At 38.9% G+C, this 25,903-nt stretch overlaps 2 protein-coding genes across 4 annotated transcripts in view; both read left to right on the top strand.

The window, feature by feature from the left end:
* SELP (selectin P) overlaps positions 1 to 18,146 on the top strand; it is a 40,258-nt gene extending 22,112 nt beyond the window's left edge. Inside the window, exons 10-17 of the mRNA XM_063628179.1 lie at positions 3,529 to 3,714; positions 9,566 to 9,751; positions 10,608 to 10,817; positions 11,866 to 12,051; positions 13,016 to 13,135; positions 15,257 to 15,287; positions 16,516 to 16,571; positions 17,158 to 18,146. Of these exons, the coding sequence (XP_063484249.1) occupies positions 3,529 to 3,714; positions 9,566 to 9,751; positions 10,608 to 10,817; positions 11,866 to 12,051; positions 13,016 to 13,135; positions 15,257 to 15,287; positions 16,516 to 16,570 (974 nt within the window). The 3' untranslated portion in view covers position 16,571; positions 17,158 to 18,146. The remainder of the gene's footprint in view (positions 1 to 3,528; positions 3,715 to 9,565; positions 9,752 to 10,607; positions 10,818 to 11,865; positions 12,052 to 13,015; positions 13,136 to 15,256; positions 15,288 to 16,515; positions 16,572 to 17,157) is intronic.
* Positions 18,147 to 20,068: 1,922 nt separating this feature from the next.
* The window catches only part of F5 (coagulation factor V), a 93,694-nt gene continuing 87,859 nt past the window's right edge, over positions 20,069 to 25,903 (top strand). For 2 of the 3 annotated variants that reach the window (XM_063627197.1, XM_063627196.1), the window contains exons 1-2: positions 20,123 to 20,464; positions 24,163 to 24,254. In XM_063627197.1, coding sequence (XP_063483267.1) covers positions 20,307 to 20,464; positions 24,163 to 24,254 — 250 coding nt within the window. In that variant the 5' untranslated portion in view covers positions 20,123 to 20,306. Of the gene's footprint in view, positions 20,465 to 24,162; positions 24,255 to 25,903 lie in introns of all 3 variants that reach the window. The other variant, XM_063627199.1, reaches the window with a different exon arrangement.

The following is a 25,903-nucleotide window of genomic DNA, read 5'->3' as shown; positions in this document are numbered from 1 at the left end:
GATAACACAAGTGTCAGAATGTCTGGCCATAGGCAGTAGGGCATGGCCCTTGTTAACTCCTTATCAGGGTCTTTACCCAGACCTGAAGGCTCCTGTCATAAACCAGGTAAACTCTTCTCACCTGGCCAAAAATGGCATCTGGAAAGAAGACCAGGTGGGAAAATAATTGCTTCAGAGTTGTTCTCCCAAGGCTGGTCTGGCACTTCTAGGAACCACAGGGTATAATGGTAAAATGGGAGGGGCAGAATTTACAAGTACCCAGTTGCAAACACTCCAAGATCTGTATAAAATTGGAGAAATATACTTAGAATAAGGTGAAGAGTGATAGAAAAAAGAGAAAAACTAACCTGTGTACTGGAGGTTACAGGATTCTCAGAAGAAGGGAATGTGCGGATTCAGTAAAAACATTCCATCTGCATTGTACTTGATATATATATATTTTTTGAGACGGAGTCTCACTCTGTCACCTAGGCTGGAGTGCAGTGGCACAATCTCAGCCCACTGCAACCTCCGCCTCCCGGGTTCAAGCAATTCTCCTGTCTCAGCTTCCCGAGTAGCTGGGACTACAGGTGCCCACCAGCACGCCCAGGTAATTTTTGTATTTTTGGTAGAGATGAGGTTTCACCATGTTGGCTAGGCTAGTCTCAAACTCCTGACCTCAGGTGATCTGCCTGCCTCGGCCTCCCAAAGTGCTGGGATTACAGGTGTGAGCCACTGCTCCTGGCCTTGTACTTGATATTTAACAAGCCAGTGTGCTCTGTCAGTATTGCAACATCTTGTATGAACAAGAACCAGTTCTAGTCATCCATGTTTGTGAATTGAAGGATAGACATATATTTTTTATATTCCCCAATCTTTTTCCCCCTCAATGTATCCAATTCCTTAGTTAACTTTTATAGAAAATGCTGCTGTTTAAACACAAAATTTTCATTTATAAAAATCTGCAGAAATATAATAAAGAAATGAAAAAATATCCCCTTAAATACTCCTATCCTAAAATAGACATTGTTAGGCTTCTGGTATGAATTCTTCCAATATTTTCTCCACTTTCCCCCCTATGCAATTAATATTTTTATGATGTATATACAATTTTAACAATAAAGTTAAATGGGTAAAAGACAAGACAGTTCTACATTATTTGTCATACCTTTCACTTTGTATAGACTTTCAACATTTGAGTGAAAGCGGGCAGATACGTATTTTTTGCTAAAAGGAAACCACTCGCTATTCAGGTCACACAAAAGCATAATCACGTACACACACACACACACACCCCATTGTTAAGCTAGGTCAACAGTAAATGAATGAATGAATGAATGAGTGAATGAACAAATGAACAAGCAAACAGCAGAATTAAATGTCCTTCATCCCCAGGCACCAGACAGGATGGCAAGCCCCTGGACTTAGGGTTGGGTGCACCTTCAGAGCTGGGTCTGGAGAGAACAGGGCGGGGCTGTGACTTTGCCCCTTAAGTGCTCATCCTGGCTATATTGAAGTCTGGACATATCACAAAGTCCACACAACTTTGGGGAAGTTGTGGGAAGAACTGGGAATCCCTGAGGACAGTGATCACAGTGATTGAAAGTTTTCCAGGCAAGCCTGGGTGGTGCAGGGCACAGATTACAGTTCATTGCTCCATACTGTCCTGCCTCTGGGTGTTTCACAGCAAGGAGGTTGCCACTCACCACGGCTTCCTGTGACCTTCCAGTTCCCTTCTGCTTTTAGTTCTTTATTTACTGTGAACTTTCTCCTCTTGTTGCCGGGTGCACATCAAGTGAAATACCCACATGTGGGCTGGGCAGGAAGGTATCATGCGGTGTGCAATCCACTCGCTGTTGTAATACTTCTGAGAGAGTGTTATCAGACAATTTCTCTTTTTAATGTCCTCCCACCCTTCCACATCTACCCCTGCTGTCAGAAGGCAAAGCCACAAAAAAGCTGGAAATGGGCTCTGTGGTATCAACGTCCTCACCCACACCCTTTCTCCCATAGGTCCTTGCAGTTTGTAGGCTTCTTGAGTTGTGTCCTCTCCAGCCCCACATACACACTTACTACAGAAATACTTTTCAACTAGAAGAAAAGAACCAGATCTTTGGACAAGTTGATCAGATTGAAAGGAATGTAGCTAGAGAGGGGAAGGAATGAAGGGAAGAGAAAGGTATAGAAAGTGTTCTTGAAACCTCATGCTGTTTAAGTCAGTGGCTGAAAAATGACCCTAGGAGCAAGGACTTCATGTCTAAAACACCAAAAGCAATGGCAACAAAAGCCAAAATTGGACAAATGGGGTCTAATTAAACTAAAAAGCTTCTGCACAGCAAAAGAAACTACTATCAGAGTGAACAGGCAACCTACAGAATGGGAGAAAATTTTTGCAATCTACTCATCTGACAAAGGGCTAATATCCAGAATCTACAATGAACTCAAACAAATTTACAAGAAAAAAACAAACAACCCCATCAACAAGTGGGCGAAGGATATGAACAGACACTTCTCAAAAGAAGACATTTATGCAGCCAACAGACACATGAAAAAATGCTCATCATCACTGGTCATCAGAGAAATGCAAATCAAAACCACAATGAGATACCATCTCACACCAGTTAGAATGGTGATCATTAAAAAGTCAGGAAACAACAGGTGCTGGAGAAGATGTGGAGAAATAGGAACACTTTTACACTGTTGGTGGGACTGTAAACTAGTTCAACCATTGTGGAAGTCAGTGTGGCAATTCCTCAGGGATCTAGAGCTAGAAATACCATTTGACCCAGCCATCCCATTACTGGGTGTATACCCAAAGTATTATAAATCATGTTGCTATCAAGACACATGCACATGTATGTTTATTGCGGCACTATTCACAATAGCAAAAACTTGGAACCAACCCAAATGTCCAACAATGATAGACTGGATTAAGAAAATGTGGCACATATGCAAGGATTATCCTTTTTCCCATTTCGAAGATAAAGCAACTGAGGCTCAGAAAGGTTATTGTCTAGTGATAGATTGCTAGCAAGTAACAGAGCCAAAATTTGGACGCAGATTCCACCACTTGGTTGGGAAAGGGGGAAGAAAGTATTTTCCTCCATTTCTGTGTTTCCGGTCACTTGTCATTGTTTTCTGGTAAGGTCATTAGGGGTGTTTCTGAAGAAGGTATCAAGGGAGAAACCACTTCCACTCCTGTCTAGAAGCAACAAAAATGAGTTGCACCACTATCCTCCCAAACAGAGCACCAGCTTCCTTTAAAAATCACCTCTAAAGCTGTTTGTGATTGAGCACTTTAGGATGTCAATCAACTGTAAGCTGCAGCTATTTTATACCTCTACAACCTCTAACTGGTGATAAAGCATCATGAAATTCAAACAATCACTTTTAGCCAAATACCATCGTTGTATATTAATCACACACACACACACACACACACACAGAGAGAGAGAGAGAGAGAGGGAGAAAGAGGGAGAGAGTTACAGAGTTCAGGTTGCTGAATTATAAAATGATCTCTTCTTTTCTCCTCTGCCATGCCCATGATAGCCATTCCCTGCACACCTTTGCTAAGCCCTCAGAATGGAACAATGACCTGTGTCCAACCTCTTGGAAGTTCCAGTTATAAATCCACCTGTCAATTCATCTGTGATGAGGGATTTTCTTTGTCTGGACCAGAAAGATTGGATTGTACTCGATCGGGACGCTGGACAGACTCCCCACCAACATGTGAAGGTAGGCTGTGGGTCTGTCCTTTCTTATGGCTTTTAAGATGACATCAGAGAATGGAGAATCATCAGGGATTTATATAAAAATGTTCTTGAGCTGAAGCAAACAACACTCGCAACAACAATGGTAATCTAGATTAAAAAAAGTTCTCCCTCTCTTTAAATAATATTTTAATAGCTTTAGTTAAATATTGCACAGTTTCAAGAACATCCTGGCCAACATGGTGAAACCCCGTTTCTACTAAAAATACAAAAAATAGCTGGTCGTGGTGGTGCATGCCTGTAGTCCCAGCTAATCGGGAGGCTGAGGCAGGAGAATCGCTTGAACCTGGGGGAGGTGGAGGTTGCAGTGAGCTGAGATTGCGCCATTGCACTCCAGCCTGGTGACAGAGCGAGATTCCGTCTCAAAAAAAAAAAAAAAAATTGCACAGTTTCAGGAAGTGCTTTCATGTCATTATAGCATTTCTGTTTACCACAATTCTAAAATAATAAGGAAAGGCAGTATCATCTCATTTTATAGAAAAGGAAGAGATACAGGCTTAAAGAGGTTAAATAACTCGTCCAGGGTCACACTGTTAGTAAGTGAAAAGGCTCAACTCTATGTCACTGAAAGTTTTACTTCCTTACAGAGTCTTTTTCAGCTACATTCTTCATTTCTTCATTCCTACACTCACCTTCAACTGAGCACTACTAAATCCCAGCCACAGACCTTATTTAGGGATGGGTGAGATTTAACCCTAGCATAACTATGTGTGCACTTCCCTCCTCTCTCCACTTCTATATTGAATATAAGCTTCTTGAAGGCAGGAGCTGTGCCTTCTTCATCTTTATACCCCCTGCAGCAGCTAGACAGAATAAAAATGGGTGTGTGTGACAAATATCTGTTGAATTGAAGCTGATCGTTTACCAGTAAAATTTACTCAAACACAAGCTTTGGTAATTTAGTGGAATTCTCAAAGGCAGGGACCAGATCTTATCTGTCTTTAATTCTCCTGAGACATCTGGCTGGCAAAGTATCTAGTATATTTTATGTTCTAAAATAGAAGTGCACTGAATTAATTAGTTCATAGCTCCTGTTTAGTTGCAAAAGGTACTATTGTTCTAATGTATTGTTCAGTGTAGAGTTAGTAATAATGAGACCAGTGATAATTGGTAATAATTATTGCTTAATGTGGGACCACCTATTTCATAAGCATCATCACATTCAATCCACACAAATAACCCTTAAGTTGGTTATTACTATGCCCATTTTAAAGGTGAAGAAACTGAGACTTTGAGAGGTTAAGTAGCTGGCAAAGGTCATATAGCTAGAAGTATGGAGACATGATGCAAACCCAGGCCTAGTCTGATTATAGGGCTAGTGTTTTGACCACTGAACTACACTATCACCCAATGGCAGAGCTTCTGAATCCCGGGTAAGTCACTTGTGAATTTACTCTTTTCCACTCCACAGATTGCAGCTATAACTGCCGAATGAACTTTAGAAATGGCAGGGCCTGGTGATCAGATGAGAGAATATGTTGGTGGAAATCTATTCGTGTTACATGAAAACAGCTAAAATATTATTTATTACTTCCTGTGGAATGAGCACTAGATTAATATCCAAAGACTTGTATTGCTCTCTCTCCAAGTCATGTGCCATTAGGAAAGTCTTGTCACACCCTTAGGTTCCCATTTTCTCAATTCCAAAAGGAGAGGAGTGGACAAGACCTTCTTTGAGGTCGCTTCCCTGGCCAAGAATTCTGTAGGGTGAAAGACATAAAATGCTACCATCTGCTGTCAAAAAGATATACTACAAGTTCCCTGAGAATTCTAGAACATTTATGGAGGATAACATTTGGGCTTGTGCTTTTTCACTCATTCATTTATTCCTCACTCTCTTATTCATTTATTCCATTGACAATTGTCATAAGTTCTATTTTCCCAATTTTAAGGCTAAAGAATATTTTTAAAAAACCTTTAAAAATCTCATTCACATTTTAAATCATGTAGGCAACCAACATGGCTGCTAAATCTGTAATCTCTAAAGCCTTTGCTTCCCCTCACTCCTTTCCAGCCCCCCTTTCTCTGCAGGAGGAGGCATTTGCCTCCCACCTTGCAGGCCCAGTCCCCACTTGCTGTCAAGACCCAACCCTGACCATGAACAGCAGCTTTAACCCACTATGGCCCTTGGAATTATCAACCTTGACTGATCCTGATCTTGAGCCCTGGTTTTTGCACATGTATTTCTACTTCGTTCTCCAAATTTATGCTCTAAATTTAGGCAAATGGTTCCTCTTATTTTCCCATATGCCTGAACCCATTAATTTTTAACCCTCAGCACTGCCCCCTAGAACCCCAATTTTCACATAGTGTTTTGCAGAGTTCTAGGATACATCAGATGGACTCAGGGGCCTCCAAGTAAGCAGAGGCAGTGTGGCAGGTGGAGTTCTCAAGCTGTCTCTTCAGAGTGCAATGTGAGATTTCATTTTGGGAGATGGCTCTACAGACAGTTCCACTTTAGTTAGAATGCCAGTTCCCTGGGCCCTCTGGGATGTGGCCTCTGCCTAGTTGTTCCTCAGTATCTGCAGGGGGAATTGGTTCCAGGACTCGCTGCGGATACCAGAATCCTCAGATGCTCAAGTCACTTACATAAAATGGCATAATATTTGCATATAATGTACATACATTCTCCTTTAGACTTTTAAATCATCTTTAGATTACTTATAATACCTAATGCAAAGCCTACACATCACTTTGTCTGCATGGATTCAACATACTCAGCACATGGCAAATTCAAGTTTTGCTTTTTGGAACTTTATAGAATTTATTTTTTTCTGAATGTTTTTGATCCACGATGAGTTGAATACATAGATGCAGAACCCTTGGATACAGAGGGTCGGTTATTTTTCAGCCTTGTCTCTGCCTTTGCCCTTCAGGACCTGAAGTCCTTTTCATGAGCCTAAGCAGTGCTTGAGGTTCTTGTACCAACTTTGATGATGCCACCTGCATGATGGATTGCTTGTACACAGTTTCTGTATCCCTCCTGTCCCTGCCTGTTGGACTACTTTCATGATACAGACTGCTGAATTCCTAATCCCTTAACACTGTCTGTCATTGACTCTCTGGTGACCATGTTTGGCTGCTGAACCCAACTCCTAATGTCTATTTTCACTGTGTGGGAAGGGGTCCTGGTTCCAAGTCCCAAACTCAACTCTGCACTTCTGCCATGTGCCTACTTACTCATGTCCTAAAATATGGTGAACTGGTGCCCCCTAAAACTCTGGCCCAGCTGACATCTCCATTTTTTTCTTCATTCCCCCAACATTTCTCTGAATCCGTGGGGCTTCCTAGTTTTATTTCTAAAGTTTGAGTTTACAGTATTCAACTAAGTTACATTTATTATTTAAAGTATATCTTCTTTCCAGAAAATTATGAGAAAACTCTACCAAACTCAAGTAAAATGATATAATAAAAGGAAACAGATAATTTACTAAATCTATTTGAAATAATATAAATCGATATGTTTAAGAATTCAGATGCAATCATGTATACTTACTCGATGGACTATAGAAAAACACCAATGAATACCCATACGTGATAGAACTGCCTTGGTAGTCAGTGAAAATAGAACACTAAGCATGCAATAAATGCAACCCTTATCTGTTTTCTATTTTTGTAATTATTCAGGAGTTTTTTTTTTTTGCCAAAGTTTTACAGTAGGCTCAAGAATATGACCACTTCTCAAAGTTATGCACAAAAGTCATTCCTGGGTATAACTCTTTTCCTGCATCTGCACTAATGTCCATTCCAGCAGCATCCTTGATAACTCCACAAATGTCATTCATCCCATGTTTGCTGAGTGCCCACCATATGCCGGATCTGGGTTAGGCTTCCATGTAACTCATCTAGGCTGCCCCTCAAACAGGTAAACCCGCTTTTTTACATGATCCAGAGCCAAATTCTTAGTATGTAAGGATCAAGGTTAATTTTTACCTGAGAGGGTTCAGAGACTTTTATAAATATGAAAGTCTGGATATGTAACCTTGGCTGAGCATGACTGATAAGACTGAAACCAAAGCACTATCCCCCAAATGAATTTAATGCTGTAGCAATTCTCATTTTATACTAGGGCCCCCTGCAGTTAATTTTTAAAAACAGTAATTCCTCTTGTTTCTTTTCAAACCAGGTAGGAATACCTTTTAGAATGCATTTAAATTAAATTGTATTCATTACTGTATTCATTCAATTCATAAGTATTTGTAGAACTCCTCCTATGTGTCAGGCCCTGTTCTCTGGGATACAGTGTACAAAGAACTGACAAGGTCCCTGCTTTCCTGCAGCTGACATTATACATATTCTTCAGTTTAAAGTTGTAATTCTGGGAGATTATGAAAAAGTTATTTTTGTGAAAATGTTCACAGATGACTTCATGTCTAGGACTTACACCGGTAGACATGTTTCAAAAATGTTCAGTAAATTGACTTGACGTGTCAGATATGAAGTTAATTACTCAACAATTTCAGAGTACTGAACTGAAATTCACTGTGTTACTTTGGCTATTTGAATGGATTCATGCAATAAGAATCCATAATCCTTCAATGAATAGCTTGTTACTGAAAAATACATGGGCCAGTATGTAAAAGCCAAATACTATACATTGGTTTTCCATGAGGGAGCACATAGGTCTTGAAGAGGTTTGTAAAAATCAAACTAGCTAAGTAAATGAGACTTATCTGACCAAGGTATTGTTTTCAGAATAGCCTTAGATTTAAAGAAAGAATAGTCACTTCATTTGTCAATAACTCACATTTATTGATAAATAATAGTCTTACATTAGAGAATCTAATGGGGAGAAAGGAATAATGCTAAGAAAATATGTAACTGCAATAATTTGTAAAAATACTTTTGGGGGGAAATTGTGAATTAAAATTTAAATTCATTTATTCATTCACTTGGCAAGTGGTTACCGAGCACTGCCTCTTGAGATCCTGGGATGGGAATTATGGAAGACTCAAGGATGAATGATTCTTGGGTATTAGACCCTTTCCATCCAGTAGAAGAGGGAGGGTATGACATGTGACATGACAGCACATGAGTTCAGACAAAAAGTTGAAGAATTCAGAGGAGAAGAGTTCAGGCTGTGGTGATCAGCAGAGTCTTCAGACAGGTTATGAGTTAAATCCTGGAGGATTAGTGGGATTTTACCCCATGAAAATGGAAAAATTCTCAGGGGAATGTAAGCCACGAACCAGAAGCAATAACACACAAAGTCACTTCAGGGAATTCCAAGAAACTAATCTATCTTGACCAGGAGGTTTTGAGTTTTCCTGTGTTATCTGGATGGGTGGTATTAAAATACAACAGCAAAATAAACGAAACAATTAGCGAGAAGATTCAAATGGAAGAAATAGTTTGAGGCAGAAAGCAATCATTGCAGTTTTAGGTGTGTTGAATTTGAGGAGATGGCATGATATATGGGAGCAAGTAGTCTCAGGCAAGAGGAAGGGCGGAAATGAAATCCTGGATTGCACCCATTCAAATTAGAGGTTGCTGCGGCAGGCTACGAGGTCTCTGAAGCAGACGGTGTAGAGAAAATAGGGTGACATTGTAAGTTCTTGAGTATGGCTGCCTAAATCTTTGACTTCTTTGTCTTCATGACTTGTACCTATACTCCTCTCTGTAAGCTCACCATCCTCCCACTGCGCCTTGCAGCAAATGACCTACATGATATGTTGTGGAATGCTGCTGTCTAGCAAAACACCTGGAATATAGGTGCTTAATAAATATTTTTTGAATACATAAGTGAATGAACTTTGTGTAACACAGAACTTCTGAATAAACTTGGAGATTGTGACACTCTTAATTTGATACTCTAGCCATCAAGTGCCCAGAACTCTTTGCCCCAGAGCAGGGCAGCCTGGATTGTTCTGACACTCGTGGAGAATTCAATGTTGGCTCCACCTGCCATTTTTCTTGTAACAAGGGTTTTAAGCTGGAGGGGCCCAATAATGTGGAATGCACAACTTCTGGAAGATGGTCAGCTACTCCACCAACCTGCAAAGGTAATAATATGTACTTACCAAGACAGTTCTACTTTTGGAAATTTATTCCACAACAACAAACAATTATCTAGTTCTTATATGTGAACTAGATAATTGTGTATATTACCATTATTTGGGTTTAGCAAACAGCTGAAGGATTTTAAAATGTCTAAGGAGTGACAGGATATTTTTATGTTTGTGAATAAAAGATATATTGATTCTTAAGCAGGAATTTTGTTTCATGGCTTCATTTTTTTGAAAGAGCTTTGTTGAGCGAACTGAATGGTCTCCATTAATTTATTGCTGAGAGAAACAGATAATACTGGGGTAGAGTCACTGGTCCAGTTTTTCAAATCTAGGAATTGAGGTGCAAAGAGGCCAATCATCATCTTCCTGGCACATGGCAAGTTAATGACAAAGCTGGTGGGATCATTCAAATGGAAGAAATAGTTTGAGACAGAAAGCAATCATTGCAGTAAATTTCAACTTTCACATTGACCTTTAGTCAGAGAACAGTACCACTTCCCAATAAAGCAGGGTTGGGCAGGCAGTTGGCCCATGTATATTTGGCTTTCTGCTGAATTTCTTATATTTCTGTACCATTTTTTGCTTCTTTTAAAAATAGCAATAACAATGACTCCCCTGATTTCTTCTCTTGGCCAGGAGAATCATCTCCTCAAGGATGCTTTTTAATAATTTTCCTCATCTGGTTTTCTATCTCTGACACTGATAGTTTTTCTTAACTTCCTTAAATAGCTCTTGCTAGAGCCTCGCTTGTTATGAAGGGAGTGAAAAGCAGTTATTCCAGATTAGCCTTAACTCTGTTATACTTCTTTTAATTGGGAGCTCTCTGAATTGAAACATTTTCTCACAACAGGCATAGCATCACTTCCTAGTCCAGGGGTGCAATGCCCAGCCCTCACCACTCCTGGGCAGGGAACCATGTATTGTAGGCATCATCCGGGAACCTTTGGTTTTAATACCACTTGTTATTTTGGCTGCAACGCTGGATTCACACTCATAGGAGACAGCACTCTCAGCTGCAGACCTTCAGGACAATGGACAGCAGTAACTCCAGCATGCAGAGGTAAGGTGAAAAAGAGCAGGCAGTTCTGAACCTGCCTTCCGGCAAGTACTCAAGCTAGCCATTGTGCCTGTATGTTGAAGTCTCACCCAACCACAACCACTAATCCAAGTGTCATCTCCCCTATGAAATCCACACCAATCCCAGTTAGAAGTAATGTGTCACAGGCATTTACTTCTGCTCTTCCTCATGTCACAAGCTAAAGCTAATACACAAGTACTCAGAGACTTAAAGGAAGAAACATTTGCAGATGTCCAAGATGTGTTAGAAAAATAGGCATATTAAATGTAAAACCTGCCACAGAAATTGGTAAATTAAAAGTTGCATATTACATGACAGTATAAACATTCCATATTTTCATAATAATTTGAACCTAAATAAAAAGTTAAGCCATATGTGATATTTCCTGAAGAGCTATCACCCTACACATAAAGCACTGAGACCTATGTTTCTTTCATTTTTGTATCCCCCACAAAACATAGCACAGTGTTTTGCAAATGTCACTACGGATAAATAACGTTTATTTGAATTAAATCTAATTTCCTGACCTTTAATTTCCTATCCATAAATTAGAAAGAATAACCCTGAAGTTCCCTGAAAATGTAGTTTAAGGAGGATGACAGTCTACTTCTTTCAAACTTCCAGTGTCCAGAAATGCTGAACACTTATTAAGTATTTTAATAAACACACACTGACATGCCAGTTGATCACAAATGTAGTAATAACATTTGGACTAATAGTATTTTTAAGAACTAAAATTTTGTAAATAGTATATTTGGAGGCAGGATTTATCAACGCATTAGCAGGTATTTGTCAGATGCTACTATGTGTCCGTCTTTGCATCTTGGTTCTTTGGCTATCACCCTTTGAGAGAATATTTTCATATATGTGCTGTTAGAAGAGCTACTGTGAATATCAGAAGTGGCTCATATCATTTCTGACCTTTTACAGTCTGCCTCATTTATTGTCAATGTTAGGTTACAAAAAAAACTATAATCTCTTTCACCTCCAATCCACATGTTGTTTCTCTTGCATTCTTTCTTTTCTGCAGCTGTGAAATGCTCAGAACTACATGTTAATAAGCCAATAGTGATGAACTGCTCTAACCTCTGGGGAAACTTCAGTTATGGATCAATCTGCTCTTTCCATTGTCTAGAGGGCCAGTTACTTAATGGTTCTGAACAAACAACATGCCAGGAGAATGGCCACTGGTCAACTACCGTGCCAACCTGCCAAGGTACAATTTTCATGTGGGTTAAGAAGTCACTTTGATGTGGAAAATAACAAAATCAGTGTTTCTTCTCTGTGTCTTTCTCATAGTGGTCTTGCTTTCCATCCCTGGGTTTCCCCCTGCTTAATAAGTGTTTCACAATGAATCAGGCAGAATCTCCTTGCCTTATAGAGCAGTGGAAATTAAATCCAGTGACTGTGTAGGTAATCACCCCTCCTTTTCAGTGTTGAATTTGTGAAATGAAACCTTTCGCTTCATTATAATCTCTGTTTAACAGACCTTGAAGTTTCAAAATGTTTTAAACTGGGAGTTATTTCATGCAGATTTCTAATTTATTATCTCAGAAGACCTTTGTTTACCACCTAACTCTAAAAACCTCCTAGCAGATCTTCCTTAAGTTCCATCTGTTTGCAAGGTGTATTTCAGCCCCCTATTTTTTTCCCCTCATAGCTTGTCCTGACTACCTTTTGTTACATAACTGAATCTTTGCCAAAAAATTATGCACAGTTTATTTTATTTGCCTAAACTTACACGTATAGGCTTCTTATGTCTATAATTTAATTTCTTTTATTGGGAACTTACCCTAATTCTTTTGGAAATTACAGTTTATATTTAAGCCTTAGGAATAAATTAAGGCCCCACTTTTATTTTATTTGCCCAAACTTACATGTATAGGCTTCTTGTGTCTACAATTTAATTCCTTTTATTGGGTCCTCACCCTGATTCCTTTGGAAATTACAGTTTATATTTAAGCCTTAGGAATAAAATAAGGCCCCACTTCCCATTCTGTTGCAGTGGATTTATGAATTCGAGATATTCTTTCATGTTAGCTTGTCAGCATTCCCAGGACGTTTGGTGATCCTACTTGATCTCACATCTTAGAGTTCTCGAAAACTTTCTGGGAGAGAAAGACTAGTCTTTTGCAGACTATACTTCTTATGTCTTGCATGTGTGTGTGTTTGTTTTGCAGCAGGACCATTGACTGTCCAGGAAGCCCTGACTTACTTTGGTGGAGCGGTGGCTTCTACGACAGGTCTGATAATGGGTGGGACGCTCCTGGCTTTGCTAAGAAAGCGTTTCAGACAAAAAGGTAAATAGGAAATAGTCTTCTCTTTGCTTTTTTTCTTTCATGTAATTTAGGGTGGGGAGGGAAAAACCACAACTTCAGTAGTTCATGTTGGAAAATATTTGCATTAAAAGAAAATAAAGCCAAGATAAGTGATCTTGAGAACTGACTGTCCATTAGAATCACCTAGGGAACTTCCTAAAAATATAGATCCTTCTATGGGGAGACTTGGGAGTGGGTGCGGAAATCTGAATTTTTCAAAAGCCCTCTCCCAAAATTCAAATGAGGCTACTTTGCAGTTTGGCATTTGGGTCCTCTGGTCTAAGTACCCTAGGCTATCACTAAAGCTAATTAGAAAGGTGTTATGCTTCCTTACTTCACTCATTTCTTCATGTAGCAGTCATTTATTCATCAGCTCTGTTAGAGTGTGAGACTCATAATGATGGTTTCTGATATTAAGGAAGGAAAAATCCAGTAGGGGAGACAGGTGAAATCAGTGCTGGTAGTGAAGTGTGGTAAGTGTGTTAGGACACAAATACAACCTAGGTATTATTAGAACATAGACTAGGGATGCCTAAACCAGACTGGCAGGTCAGAAAGCCTTTTTCAAGCTTAGCTTTGAAGAACGAGAGGCATTTAGCCAAGGGGAAAATGGAAATAGAGTTCCATCAGAGAAAATGGCATGTAGAAAGACATGAAAGTGTGAAATCAATGAGAAGATGGTATGTTTCGCAGTTCAGTGCATCTGAATCAAAAGGGGATTATGGAGGAGGCAGGAGATGAAGTTAGGGGCAGAAGAAGCTGCCCCTGTATTGGTGACCTGGTGTGATAAGCTAAGAGATTTGCTTTTTCTCCTGAAAACTTGTAAAGTTGATGCAGGATTTAAACAGAGAAGACCAAATAGATGAAAACTCTCTGTAAGGGAAACTGTGTTCATCAGACTGTTCATCAGAAAAAGAACTTTAGTCTAGGAATTAAAGACGGGAACATCCCATCTCTTAAGGTTTAAAACATCCTTTCTCAATCTTCTCCAGACACTTAGCCTGCCTATAAGTTCATAAAGTTTTGTTTATAACCTAATGGGGCTCTTCTTCATCACTCCTCATAGAAGTAACTAGGGGCATCAGAGAGACCATTAATTGCTCAAATCAAGGTAATTGAACGTGGCTATGTTAAAATATCTGAAAGAGATCTCATTGAATTTCTCTATTGTTGACATAGGTCTCAACACCTATTCTTAACTGCTCAGAGGCAAAACCACGTGTTCCTTACTCTTATTCTTTCTTCATTTACAATGCTACCGAAACATTGAGGCTGTTTTTCCAAATCTCCTTTATATACTCTCCTGTGAGTGGCTAAGACAATAGACAAAGGTCAGTACTCTGCTTCAATACCAAAGAGATGTACTGAGAGCTACAGTGAATCCCTCCCTGCAAAATGTGTGCTTGCTCAACCAAACCCAGAAGACAGAGGCAAGAGCTCCTAGACCTTAATCTCTATAATCATGTAGGAATCACTCTAATCTTGATGTTTCCCCCAAGTCCTTTCTTTGACTTTGAGACATTTCCAGGGGACCCTCTAACAGTGGAGAAGGACAAATGGCCACTCATGCCCCAATATTTTTAATAACAAATACACTCATTTGTTGGGGATGGGAGCTCTTTTCCTGGGCTTCTCCCAATTTGATTTTAGGCTTTCAAATTTTCTATGGCCAAATAAGAGGAAAATGCTGCAGCCATAGCTGAAAATTCAACTATGAAAATCTGTCATTTGGATAAAAATATGCTATCAGGGAGGAAAAACATCCACTGTTCTGTTGGTTTGGATTTGTGTATGTGATTAGCTTGCCCAGCTAAGGGCTGAGGACAAGTGACACAAGATGCCCTTAAAAGAAATTGATTTATGTATTTACTGAAAGCAAGGAGGAAGACAGTGAGAGGACTCTGGAGTTAAATATTGTCGAATGTTTAATTTAGCCTAAAACACTTTCTACCTTTCAGTGAGAAACTGTTTCTAATATTCCCCTTATAATGAGCCCGCCTGAAAATCAGTCTACTGGTTTTCCCCAATAATTTCTATCCTTAATGACCCTCTCTTTCATCTTTTTTTAAAAATCATTCATTCTTGTCTTCTTGCTGATTTCAGATGATGGGAAATGCCCCTTGAATCCTCACAGGTAAGTTAGAAATGTTTTATGATTGAGTAAATTTTGCTACCTTAACTTTATAATTCACTGTAATATGTCAGAATGATTACATGCAATGCCTGCCTCCTTTTTACAATGTATTTTGCAATGTCTTCTTTTCTACTCTGAAGTAAAATATACAGATAACAAATATTCTAATTAAAATATAAAGTAGAAATAAAACAAAAAGTAAGTTATAATAAAAACAACATGCAAAAACTTAGGCGCTGTGCCAACAGATGCAATGAGGTCATCAGAAGCGTGCACCTCCCACAGAATCACTAGGAAAGCAACGGCCACACAGGTGGACTGATGGGGAAATGTTGTATTAGTGACTCAAAGAGCATTAGAGCTGTGGCCAACACCAATCTAATTTTTCAAAATGGTGAACAACTCTGGTAAAGAGTCCTAAAACCTATGATAATTGTCCTTTGATTCATATGGCAATTGCATTTTTTAAAGATGCAAAAAATGCTTAACATTTACATGTAAAGTGCTTGAGCTCCAGGCTCAGAGATTTTTAACCTGTATGAATATTGAGCACATATTCCAAAGTTATGTGGGGTGTTGGACAATTCTTTTGTGTCCTGTACCCTCTGCTATTTATAGTCTAGCAATAGTCTTCAAAAAGGGACAGTATGCCCCCAAGGGTATTTTTTGATTTTTGTAATGAACAAGAGTTCTACTGACATTGAGTGGGTAGGAGGCAGGGTTGCTGGATATCTTTTAAAGATATTTCCATCCTGGAGGACATGGAAATCCTTATATGAACTCTATTGTCATAGACATCCAGCACCCTTGCCCCATACCCACTCAATATCAGTAGACCTCTTGATGGTTATAAAAATCAAAAAAACACCCCTGGGGGGCATATTGCCCCCTTTGAAAACTATCGTTAGATTATCAAGTGTTAATGCCAAGAATTTTGTAACTACTTCTTCTCACCTAGAAGAGCTTGCAGCAACTTAGAGGGTATAACAGGTATTCAGTACATAAAGCATCAACACTAACTTAGTGTGGGTGCAAACTGCAATGCAAATTACCCAGAGCTGTTAAGTGGGGTATCGAATATTTCTTTGGCATTTATTTTTCTTTCCTTTCTAAAGCGGAATTCCAAGGGTGGATGGTAATTTGTGGTTTCTGGAAATACCATGTGTTGGACTGTATTGTTGAGAACTAAGCAGTATATGGTTGTCATCCTTGTGTTTCTGTTCTTCAGCCACCTAGGAACATATGGAGTTTTTACAAACGCTGCATTTGACCCGAGTCCTTAAGGTAAGGTTCCTATAAAGATATTTTCGAAGGAAATAGAACAATAGGGAGAAATGGAATACTATAAAGCTTAACTTTTCTTTACATAATCATGTATTAAATTTTAAGTATGTATTAAGTTTTCAGGCATGAAGGAAATTGTGTTGGCAGTAGGACACAGGTATGACAATGGAGTTACAAAAGAGTTCACATAAGGATTTCCATTTCCTCCAGGACAGAAATGTCCTAACAAGACATAACTTATTTCAGGATGTGTAACATTTCCATTATTGACTGCTAGGTGGTGATGATGTGGCCTTGCCTGCAAAGCAGAAGTCAGGACTGCTGAAAAATGTTTACGAACTGTTATGGAGTCAATTCCCTATGCTACCTGCTGGAAAAACAAAAATAATCTGATGCTATCCCTCTCCCAAAAAGTTCAGTGGGTAGTTGAGTGTCCTACAAAAAGCCTGAATGGCAGAATATTCGAAATATAGAAAGAAAAGATTATGCTGAGCCTCAGGGTGTAGATATGATGAGCAATTTTTTTCTTTCTTTTATTTTTTTAAGGAAATGATAATTATTTAAATTTCTTTGGTCTCATTTCCAGAGACCTGTCCTTTTCCTGGTTACCTCATTCAGCCTCCATATGATCCTGTTGTGAACATCAAGTTTCCTGCTACACTGGACTTAACTATAATGCATTTGCTGCAGTTTTCCATAAACACCTGTGAATCAAAGACATGGAATTACCTTAGATTAGCTCTGGACCAGTCTGTTGGACCAGCTCTGGACCAACGCTGTTTCCTGAGTTTGGGATTGTGGTACAATCTCAAATTCTCAATCTACCACCCCTTCCTGTCCCACCTCTTCTCTTCCTGTAACATAAGCCACAGAAGCCAGGAGCAAATGTTTCTGCAGTAGTCTCTGTGCTTTGACTCATCTGTTACTTGAAATACCAGTGAACCAAAGAGACTGGAGCATCTGACTCACAAGAAGACCAGACTGTGGAGAAATAAAAATACCTGCTTATTTTTTGATTGAAGGAAGGCTTTCTCCACTTTGTTGGAAAGCAGGTGGCATCTCTAATTGGAAGAAATTCCTGTAGCATCTTCTGGAGTCTCCAGTGGTTGCTGTTGATGAGGCCTCTTGGACCACTGCTCTGAGGCTTCTAGAGAGTCCTCTGGATGGCACCAGAGGCTGCAGAAGGCCAAGAATCAAGCTAGAAGGCCACATGTCACCGTGGACTTCCCTGCCACCAGTCACTGTCCCTCAAATGACCCAAAGACCGATATTCAAATGTATAATTAAAAGAATTTTCCCCAAATGCCATGTTCCTCTATTTTATGGTTTATTCAGTAAGGTCTGTATACATCACATTATTTACCATCAGTGTAATAACACACAATTATGGTTGTCCTATTTACACCTCGACCATTCAGTCAGTCAGCAAATATGTATCACACACCCTACACCGCAAGAGAAAATCAGAGAAATGGAAAAATTCTTCATCACCTTAATGTTTTACAGGGAAGAACAAATGCGTTTTACATGTTCTTTAAATCCCATGTTTAATAAATAGGTCATTGAAAGTCATACAGTGTTTATCTGGAACTGATGTTAAAAAAAAAAGCCAAAAATTATAGTAGTCATCTTGTCTCTGTAAAATGTAACGCAATAAATATGTCATGTACACTGTATATACATAAGCAAACATGCAAATAAAAAAGCAGCCTACTCAAAGGTTACAATAATGTTGCAACAATTTTGGTAGTAACCTTGGGATTTAGGAACACAGTGCTTTCAAAACATTTCTCTGATACACTGCCAGTAGCATCTCTGACTGCTTATTTAAATGCAATCAGTAGGCTAGGTGTTCTAGGACTTTGGTCTCAACCCTGTTTCCTGAGTCAGAATCTACATTTTGTAAAAGTTCCCCCGGGAATTCTGATGGTCTGCCAACTTTGGGAGACACTGATAATATTGTAGATAATGAAGTGTAAGCAACTGTTCAGTTAGGGAGACAATAGATACCTGCATGGAATAACAAAAGGTAATTAACATGATTATATAATTTGAATAGTGTTGTAATAGTTCATAAAATGGAAAAGTCAATTTGAGCCCAGAATCTGGGAGATAGGCAGAACTCTGGATTGTAAAGAATGGCCCAGCAAAGAGGAAGAAAATGGGCATTCTATGTTGGTGCAATAATATCAGCACGGGAGAAAAGACAGAATATTGGGGGGAGTGGGGAGGGAGGAAGAGGCTGTTGATGAGCCTGATATGATTAACAGAGACCTCATGTGAGATGCCAGATTACAATTTATTGAATGCATAAAGCATAAGACAGAAACTTGGAGCCATGCAGATACAGGGAACCCAGGACAAGTCATTATGATGCCTTAGACAATATAATTCTCAGATTCTCTATCAATAGCAAAGTAAGATTTAAGGTGGTGTGAAACAGTCAGATCCTTCAAGAAAAACAAGAATACAAGGGGTCCTGGAGACAGGAAAATATGATCATAGTAATAAATTTGTGATACCTTGTTTCTCCTCTCTTTCTTTTTTTTTTTTGATGGAGTTTTGCTCTTGTTGCCCAGGCTGGAGTAAAACGGCACGATATCAGCTCATTGCAACCTCTACCTTCCAGGTTCAAGCAATTCTCTTGCCTCAATCTCTCGAGTAGGTTGGATTACAGGTGTCCACCACAATGGCCGGCTAATTTTTTATATTTTTAGTAGAGACAGGGTTTCACCATGTTGGCCAGGCTCGTCTTGAACTCCTGACCTCAGGTGATTCACCCGCCTCGGCCTCCCAAAGTACTGGGATTACAGGTGTGGGCCACTGCGCCTAGCTGCTGTGTGTTAAGTTCTGGAACTATAGTTTACAGTAGCATTTTATCCTCCCAACATACCCTATCAGGAAAAACTATTATTGTCATCCTTGTTTCACAGATGTCAAAACTGAACAGAGAGGTACAGTAACTTGCCCAAGACAACACAGCTAGTAAGTGAAACTGAAATCTGGACAACTGATTTTTTTCAGCCAAGCTCTTCAAGCCCTCTGCTATGCTGCAGCTTAGCTGGCGACAGGCCCTTATCAAGGCAGAACTGTGCCTTGAAAGAGGCCAGGAAGGCGATTCAGAGCAGTAGGCCTTGTCCATGTGTTTGTTCCCTGCTTCTTCACCACTCGAAAATAGTGTTTCAGTGCCCAGTAACAGGGCACAATACTCTTTTCCTCATATCAAGAGGGGAGCCATCTGCTTAAGGTGGTTGGGTGCCACTGCACTGCACAGAAGGTTCTCTAAGTGTGAGCTTGGACCCAGGCAAGCCTCAGGTCAGTGGTAACGGACGACTGCTTCCGTGGTGTTGGCGGGTGGAAATGGAGGGATAGAGCTTTGTCCGGCTCATGAATCCCTGGGCATTGTCCCGCCTGCTAGAGCCTCTGATCTCTGCCCCTTCTTCACCTGCAGTAAAACAGTCACTAGTTTGGTTGCTCTCCCTAATACCTCTGGTCACTGGGAGCTGTGATCTCACCAAACCCCTGCCAGGAAAAGCCCCAGAAAAAGCGGAGGGAGGGAGAGCCAGAGCTGCTGCTGCCGCCTTGTGCAAGAACTGCAGGGGAGGAGGACGCTGCCACCCACAGCCTCCAGAGCTCATTGCAGCTGGGACAGCCCGGAGTGGGGTTAGTCAGCAGCTCGGCAAGCGCTGCCCAGGTCCTGGGGTGGTGGCAGCCAGTGGGAGCAGGAAAGGAAGCATGTTCCCAGGCTGCCCACGCCTCTGGGTCCTGGTGGTCTTGGGCACCAGCTGGGTAGGCTGGGGGAGCCAAGGGACAGAAGCGGCACAGCTAAGGCAGTTCTACGTGGCTGCTCAGGGCATCAGTTGGAGCTACCGACCTGAGCCCACAAACTCAAGGTAACTCAGGTGTGGAGTCCGGGTGGGCTTCTCTAGACAGGAAAATCTATTTCTTTTAGAGAACATTCCCTTTGCAATGTCATGGCTTTTTTTTTTTTTTTTTTTAACTTCAGGTAAGTACATATAACTAATAGGAGAGTATACTGAATTAAATAAACTGAGCAAATGCTAATTTTGCCTCCAACAATGTAGTTTATCATTCTGAGGGTATAGAAAGCATCCCATTTGATTGGTTAGATGCTGCTTTCTTTTCAAGTTTATTTTCAATACAGTTTTTTTAGTATGTTTGTGTTGGCTTCTATATTGGTTAATTCAAAGGCACCAGGCACTTGCTCCCTCATTAGCCCCTTCCTGCAAACTCCTGTTCTAGATTTTTAGTTGTATAGTATTTTTATGAGACTCCTAGTTACATATTATTTATTCCATTGTCCACATAGCTTCATCTTCTAAAACTAAAAATGAATACCTTGTGCTTTTTGTCATGTAATTTTATTGCTGCCTTATAAATGACTTTCAAAATACCATCAGTTCTTCTATGTTTTTGTACTTTCACCTTTTTTCTGCTTCATATTTGACTTATTTATCCTATTGAATGTGACTCTTCATTTTTTCTCTCTGTTTATCATGTCCTGGGATATGGTTTACCCTGGCTATTTAAAGGCATATGTAACTGAGAGGACGTTTAATTCATATAAAATACTACCCTTGAGTAGCAAACTATTTTTTCTAATTGAAATGTTAAAAATAAGACTTTTCAGAAATTAACTAAATCATAGCGTCTACTCAATATTTCCAGTTAGTTATTTTTTCAGTGGTAAACTTGCTAGTGTGACTCACTTTTTTTTCTTAAATCACACTTCATTATGAAAGATGTGTTCCTCTTTTACAATTACAAAACCAAAGTAATCTGCCAAAAAATAATGTAACATTTTGAGATGTTTTAGTGTATAATATTAACATTTTTAAAACTCTCATTGTAACTGGGTTATTTTGGAGGGTATTACATACCATCTTGGTCTTATAATAAGAAGAGATCCCTCCTTCTCAAAAATAATCATTTTAAATATCGTACTTCAAAGTGATCCTCTAGGTCACACCCACACCCTTCGGGAACTGCCGTAAGCTAAAACCCCAAGGAAAATAACAGTCCTTCTAACGCTAATCTTGCCTGCTCATGAGCAGAATGCAGACTTGGTTGTTGGCTTTCTTGTAGCATGCTGGGTTTACGCTTGGGAGTTTTTTCTCTTGTCTGTAGTTAGCATTGAAAATAACAAGCAAAATGCTGGAGGCAGAACTAGATAGAGCAAAGGTCTGATTCACATGGTGAGTACACACGGGGAACCATGACTGGTCATTCTGTCCCCTCACCCTGTGGGTAAGTTTCCAAAGTCCTGGAGATTCGTTCCACTGGTAGCAATTGTTGAGTCAAAACCATAGAAACACAACCCAGACAAAGTGTCATATTGTTTAACCCTTAATCATATCACTTCTCTCTAGCATTTTCTTATGAAAAATCTAATCCATATATCTGGCTGCTTAAACTAAGAACTTGTTCTAACTTGTCCTGCCCCTAGAGCTATGATACTCACTAGGTGACTATCAACATAGACAACTCCATCTTTTGGCAAAGTTTATTTTAGCACAAAGCAGAAATCTATCTACTTATTTCGTATAATATTAGCAGGACAATGCCTTTTAAAGGTAAAATGTATCTATCATTCTTGCTCCAAGTCTAAGGTGAACACTTTCAAAAATTTCCTTAGAAAACTTGTTTAGTCACTCACATGTATACAAAGGGATATTGAAGAAAAGATACACAAACATTTTCCTTCTAGGGTTCTAGCTTTATATGATTTTGTGATTATGAACAAATCATCTTTAAACAATCCTTATAAACGAAAAACTCTTCATACGCATTGTTTGAATTCATATCATCTGTAACTTTTTAATCAGATAGATTATTTTCCAATAGAAATTGTTCAAATCAAAATAGACATACCTCAGTATGAATACACAGCATACATAGTAAAACATATTAGAAAACATCTGTCTGTTGAAATTACTCCACGTAAGAGACTGATATTTTTTAGTAAAGATTTTACACCATCATCTACATTTCTGTATTAAATATCTGGGGCAGGGGAGGACAATAACTTTTCAATTGTACTAAAAATAAGTAAATAAAAATGGACTTCCACATTAGGGACATTAGTATATAGAATCTTAGAATTCTTAAGTTATAAGAATGCTAAGAGATCATTTAATTCATATTCAACTTCCATGCTTTAACCTTCTACTTTTCCCCTTGCCCTCAGCACCAATGACCTTACCAAGTAGTTGTCTAATTTCTACTTGAATGCTGCCAGTGATGGAGAATCCACTACATTCCCTATCTAGCTATTCTAAAAGTACTTACATGCCTCCTTTAATTCTGCCCCCACATGTTAACACAGTTCCTGTATTCCACATATTAAAATTTGTGAACATTACGGTAACTACAGATTTTTTTTGCTTTCTGTGAAAACCTGAAGGGTAAAGACTAACTCTTCTTACATTTACAAAATAATATTACTACCTAACATGGATTGAGTATTTCTAGTGTGCCAGCTCTATGCCTTTTGCACATATCAACTTATTTAAAATTATACAACAATTCTGTGAAGGAGATTTCAGTATTAATCTCATCTTATAGTTGTAGAAACTGAGGCACAAATGGATTAAGTAAACTTTTCAAAGTAAAGCAATAAGAGGTAGATATAGCCTTCAAGTCCAGAGATACTGAATTCACAGCCTGCACCCTAGCCACCGCGCTATATAGAAGTCATGGCATATGTGGGTGCTGTTATGTCTTGATTATGGCTGGGCCACTGTCCCCACATTAGGAAGCAAAACAAAGCCAATCTGATCAACTGATTTAGACATTTGTAAGGTATTTTCTCCAAATTCTCTTTCCTTTTACCCTCATCTTTGAGTTTAAGACAAGGATAAGAATGATTTGCCTTTAGAGGTACAGAACAATAACAACAACAGCAAAAACAGAAAAGTAACCCACCACTCACAACTCTCCCTGTTGTCTGTCCTCTCTCTAATTTTGTTTAAAATCATGAATGCAGTGGTTTCACATTTTTTAATCTTGGTTCTGCCACTTATCAACTGTATCTCTTGGACTCTTTCCAAAACAGTTTTTTCATTTGTTTGTTTCCAATATGAATCCCAGAGCTTTTACTCCATTAGCCATCTCTCACCTCTCAACTAGAAATAAATTCCACCAAATCAATACTTTTTCACCATGTTCCCCAGTAGATTAAAACTATATTTGATTGATCAGTTGAAAAACAGCTCATATATTTATTCATAAAGGATTTTGTCATATTTTAATCATATAAAATCTAAACCTACAGTTTGGGTTTCTACTGTGATATTGGGTTCTTTTTAGAAAATTGATTCTGAGGAATGATATTAGGGTAGATTAACTTGTGAACAAATAGTTATCACAACAGGATATTTTTGAAGAGACCAATAATTATTTCATTAACTTAACTTATTGATCATATTTATAAAACTGTGGGCTTCTGAAATACAATAAAGATACTGGTATTCTACTAGAAGTCTGAAGATATGTGAGACCTACTTTTTTGTAATGTGAGAAATAGATGTTGAATATGCCTTTCAAATTAGTTTTTGTATTTTATTTCCAGCTTGAATCTTTCTGCAACTTCCTTTAAGAAAATTGTCTACAGAGAGTATGAACCATATTTTAAGAAAGAGAAACCACAATCTACCATTTCAGGTAAGCCTGAAATATACTTTTTAAATTTTAAAGATAAATTTCTATGGGTAATTTGGCATTCACATGTATCTAAAATATCCATTTACTGAAAATTTATAGAAATATGTGGTTTTTTTTTAAGAAGTACAGGCTACATAATATGTGGGGCCCAGTACAAAATGAAAATGTGAGTCCTTTTGTTTATATTATTGAAAATTTCACAGTGACTGCAAAGCATTAAACCAAGCCAGCGGCCCTTTGGGGCATGGGGCCCTGTGAAACTGCCCAGGTCACATACCCACGAAGCTGGCTCTGTTTTTAATCTTGATTAAAATAGCTAAATAAAACTTCTAAGTGTTTGAATTTTTATTCATTTATCTAAAAAACTGTTATTGAGTACCTGGTATGGGCTGGGCATTGAAATAGGCATTGTGGATGCAACAGTGGACAAGACAGTCTCATATCCTGGGTTCATGGAGATTATGGTCTAGTTTAATGAGCATAGATGTGCCTTCGCAGAATGATATTTTGCTTCCATTTGGCTCCCTAGATTCATTCAAAGTAACTATGTATGGCTGACTCTTTTGCATCTCTTTCCCATCTATTCTGTTTATTTAGTGTGATATATACAATAGCCATAATTTTTAAAGAAAAGCTCTTCTTTTTTCCTCATCTCTTCCTTTATCAAGAAGACTGGGTTGAATAGGGTTCTAATATCTTAACTATTATACCATATTCCACAGGGACGATAGAGACCATCAAGGGAGAACTTCCTCCAGTTGAATCCCCTTGTCAGTAATTCACCTGTCCCTTTCCCCAATCAGATGAAGACCTGCTGTCTTTCCCAGAATCATCCTAGTCTGTCCTCTACCTCTTCTGATCTCCTTTAATCTTCAATATTTAGTCAATGGGAGTCTTCCTTTCAGTTAAAAATCAACAACCAAACCAAAACCAAATCAAACCATGTCCAGTTAACTCCCATCTAGAAAAAGAAAAAAAAAAATCTCCCCTTGACCCTGCCTGCCTTTTCCTTTTCTCTCCTTTCCTTCACTACCAGTTTTCTGTATGACAACTTGGTATCATTCTCTACATTTCTTCGCCTATATTCCTTCCCTAATCTGCTTTAGTATGAATGAGTCTACGAAAATTACTCTCACAAAAGGGCACCTAGGACTTGAGGTGCCAGAGCCTATGTTCTTTTACTACTAGACATTATTAGAACATTTAACACTCTTCCTTTTTGAAGCTCTCTCTTTACCTGTTTTTTCTAGTGCCCCTTCCCCTAGGTTTTCTCAGACTTCTCTTACCACTCCTGCTCAGTATCCCCACCAGATATTCTTCCCTAGGGTTCCAATCTCACCCAAAACCAAGGCTTTCACTACTACCTACCCAGAATCCACTTTCCCTCTGAAGATACATTGACACCCCCTCAATACCAGCAGAATTAAATCTTCCCTCTTCTATACACCCCCAGTACCTTGAATTAATCCCTACCTTCTAAAGATATTAAGAGGATCAACTGAGTTAATAAGTACAAAGTATTTATAATGATGCTGACACATAATAGGCACTCAGTAGAAGTTAGCTACATTATTGTTATTGTTGCTGCTATTATTAATCATAACTTAGATCATATATATCATAGTATTATGGATATCTATATATCTATA

This window comes from Symphalangus syndactylus, chromosome 12, assembly GCF_028878055.3.
Source record: "Symphalangus syndactylus isolate Jambi chromosome 12, NHGRI_mSymSyn1-v2.1_pri, whole genome shotgun sequence".
NCBI classification, from domain to species: Eukaryota; Metazoa; Chordata; class Mammalia; order Primates; family Hylobatidae; genus Symphalangus; species Symphalangus syndactylus.
The sequence above is the reverse complement of the archived record's forward strand: the minus strand, read 5'-3'. Positions and strand labels throughout refer to the sequence as shown.